Source organism: Fukomys damarensis, unplaced genomic scaffold (genome assembly GCF_012274545.1).
Source record: "Fukomys damarensis isolate Sample0158 unplaced genomic scaffold, DMR_v1.0_HiC HiC_scaffold_19, whole genome shotgun sequence".
Taxonomy (NCBI): domain Eukaryota; kingdom Metazoa; phylum Chordata; class Mammalia; order Rodentia; family Bathyergidae; genus Fukomys; species Fukomys damarensis.
Genome location: NW_022900931.1, coordinates 7076326 through 7079397, shown reverse-complemented (window position 1 = coordinate 7079397; position 3072 = coordinate 7076326). Strand labels below are relative to the sequence as shown.

General features: G+C 48.0%; 2 protein-coding genes across 2 annotated transcripts in view; one reads left to right on the top strand and one right to left on the bottom strand.

Annotated features, from left to right (window-relative positions):
* Positions 1–1334, bottom strand: part of St13 (ST13 Hsp70 interacting protein) — a 31842-nt gene extending 30508 nt beyond the window's left edge. Inside the window, exon 1 of the mRNA XM_010612296.3 lies at positions 1059–1334. Within this exon, the coding sequence (XP_010610598.1) occupies positions 1059–1168 (110 nt within the window). The 5' untranslated portion in view covers positions 1169–1334. The remainder of the gene's footprint in view (positions 1–1058) is intronic.
* Positions 1335–1681: 347 nt separating this feature from the next.
* The window catches only part of Xpnpep3 (X-prolyl aminopeptidase 3), a 62676-nt gene continuing 61285 nt past the window's right edge, over positions 1682–3072 (top strand). Inside the window, exon 1 of the mRNA XM_010612323.2 lies at positions 1682–1844. Coding sequence (XP_010610625.1) covers positions 1781–1844 — 64 coding nt within the window. The 5' untranslated portion in view covers positions 1682–1780. The remainder of the gene's footprint in view (positions 1845–3072) is intronic.

Below are 3072 nucleotides of genomic sequence, written 5' to 3'. Positions count from 1 at the left end.
ATATATATATATATGATCTGCTTAACAAGCAAAGAAAAATACACAAACTACACAATGTCAAGGAACGTTAAGAAAATTAAAGGGAAATATCCAGGTTGAAAAGATAAGCTGTAGTCTGCTTTTAAATTCATCCCTAGTAATGAGGAAAACGCTGGACGCCTCCCACCCCACCCCTTTGCTGGGGACTGAACACTGGGCCACAAACGGCTAGTAGTGATTTGTTTAAAAAAAAAAAAATCACCTGGAGGTATATTTCCCTTTTTGCTTGGGTGCTCCTCCAATAAACATCTAATATCTACTTCAAAATAAAACATGATATTTATGAATCAATACCTCTAAGTAGAGAGTACTGTTTCCTGCAGCTGGCACAACGCCCCTTGGATTCTTTGTGCGTAGGTAAGTAAAAGGCAAGGTAAAAATAAGAATATAAGCGGGGGATTTAGCTCAATGGTTCCGCCGCCTACCTGGCAAGCGTAAGATCCCGAGCTCGATTCCCCGTACCCATTATCTTCGAAACACACTGATCCTTGAAAAAAAATCGTATTCCTTAAAGCGTCTGAGGAGATAGCACTGCCACGAATGGAAGTATAATAAATGATTCCCAAGATAATTAATTCTACGCAGTTAGAATCAATGTGGTAAAACAGATCAGTTATTCTAATTATAATTACACTACACTTACAATACTATTTAAAAGGAAAGTGCGTAACAACGCTCAATCCAATGTGCCAACGCGACCTACACAGGACGCCACAGAATTATGATGAAAAACTCGCCAAGCGACAGCCAAGTTTTGCACTTCGCGCCCCTCTTTCCTGCACCACTCCCGTCCCCAAGCCCCAGGGCCCCGCAATCGTGTCCATATACTTCGCTCGAGACGCACGTCTGGAGGCTTTCTGCCCCACGCTTGCAATCCTCTGGCAACTCCTCGAAGTCGCCTCCTTTCCAGGAGGGGGGGGCGTCACCGAGAGGCTCCGAGCCCCTTCCGCTCCGCGCCGCGCCAGCTTGGGCCCAGCTCGCCCTCTTCCCGCTCCAACGGTCCCCGGCCCGGGTCTCACCTCTCCACCCACTCCCTCAGGAAGCGCATCTCCTCTGTGTGCAGGACGCTCGGATCTTGCTTACACATTTTCACGAAAGCCCGAAGCTCGTTTACTTTGCGGGGATCCATAGTGGGCAGACTATGGTCAGCGGCTGCTGAGGAGGATACCGCCCGAATCCAAGCTCGGGCGCAGGCTCTGCTAGACAGCGTAGAAGGGGGCGGCTGCCGCGAGGCCAAACAGACTAGAACCGCCCCAGGCAGTGGCTCCTCCCCCAACGGCCTCGTGACCCGGGGTCCTTCGCTTGCTCCTTCCTACACCTTCTACCTCGGCTCCTGCGCACTGGCTAGAACCTTCTAGAAGGGTAGCTGTTCGTGCTCTTGCCTGCCTCTCTACACAAACATTCTTATACTATTGAACCAGTTGACGGGATGGGTCAAGCCGTGTTTATAGTGGCTTTCAAATGGGCCGGAGACACTAGCTCCTCCAGCGAGCCCTTTAGAATCGGATGTTCTGCGAATAGAGGGTTGGTGGATCGCGACGCCCTGAATAAAAAAGGGCCTCGGCCCGAGCGCCAGCCTCGGCGTGACGTCAGCATTCTGCGTCGTCCGGAATGAAAGTCCGCTAGCGGCGCCATCCGGAAGGGGCGGGGCGCTGGCCTGGTTTCTTGGCTACGCGCTTCTCCAGCAGGCTACTTCCTGGGCTGATTTTTCTCTCTCTTCCTGACGCGTGAGCTGGCAGTTATGCCTTGGCTACTCTCAACTTTCAAGCTGATTCCCGCCGTCCCAAGCGCACGCGGTTTCTCAGGTTAGATTTTCCTCCCACGGTGTCCCCTCAGAAGTCTGAGTTGCCCCAGGGGGATCCGACTTGGTCTCAGTCGGTCCCTAGTTCTGCGGACCCTTCTGCTGGGGCCTCCGTGGACGTCATCTTTACCTGCTACTCCTGGAAAAGGGTGGGCTCTGTGTTCTTTCTACATGATATTCTGAGAAGCTGAAATGACGGCCCAGAGAAAAGTATGTGCAATCCCCCAGGGGGACTGTCTTCAGACTTACTCGGACTCAGGAATTGTGTCATCACACTTGTTTAAGTGATTAAAACACACCGTTTAGCTCTTGTTTCTGTTGGGTCAACGTAAAAACTCCTTTCATGTTTTCAAAGAGTTGATTCGGAAGCTGGCCCAGAATGCGCAAGAACATGTTTAATACTACAAATCTTTTGGGCAGTTCCTTTCAGAAAAATTGGGAATACTCCGGGGCTTTTTGTGTATGAAATTTTTTGTAATGACAACATGAAGGAGCCCAGGAATAAGGCGAACCGTGCTTGTCGGATGGGCTCTATTTCGAATCACTGTGATGAATATGAAATTTAAATAATTAAAACTGGATCATCTACTTTGCTGGCAGATCTGCCACTGGATTATATTCGGTTTGGGGAGCCAATGCATATGATATTTGACATGAAAGCTGTGTGTTGACATTTTTTTATGATGATGATGTACTTGGGATTCACTAAAGGTGAAATGAAATGTTAATTACATTTTTTTCTTCTACTTTGTAAAAAATTACTGGCCGGCAGGCTGGCCAGCGCCTGTAATCTCAGAACTCTGGAGGCTGAGGTACGAGGATTGCCAGGAGTTCGAGGCCATTCTCCTGAGCTACATAGTCTGAACTGCATAGTGAGACCCTGTCTCAAAAAAAAAAAAAAAAAAAAAAAATCACTGTTCACTGCACAAAACTTGCTCATCAATTCTAATACATATTAAAGCTGCACCCAAGAAACTCCTGGTTGGAGTAGGTGAAAACATATGTCATAGTTCAATCTTAGTCACAGAGGCCACAACCTAAGGTTTTGAGCGGGAACCATCCTTTGTTTATGACCTTGGATTTTGTTGAGGATTAGTGTAAAACCTGATTATTCAAGATTTAGGACTACATACTGAAACCAGATGTGGTGGTGCAACCCTATAATCCCAGCACTCAGGAAGTAAGGCAGGAGGTTCATTAAGAGTTCCAAGCCAGCCTGGGCTATATAATGA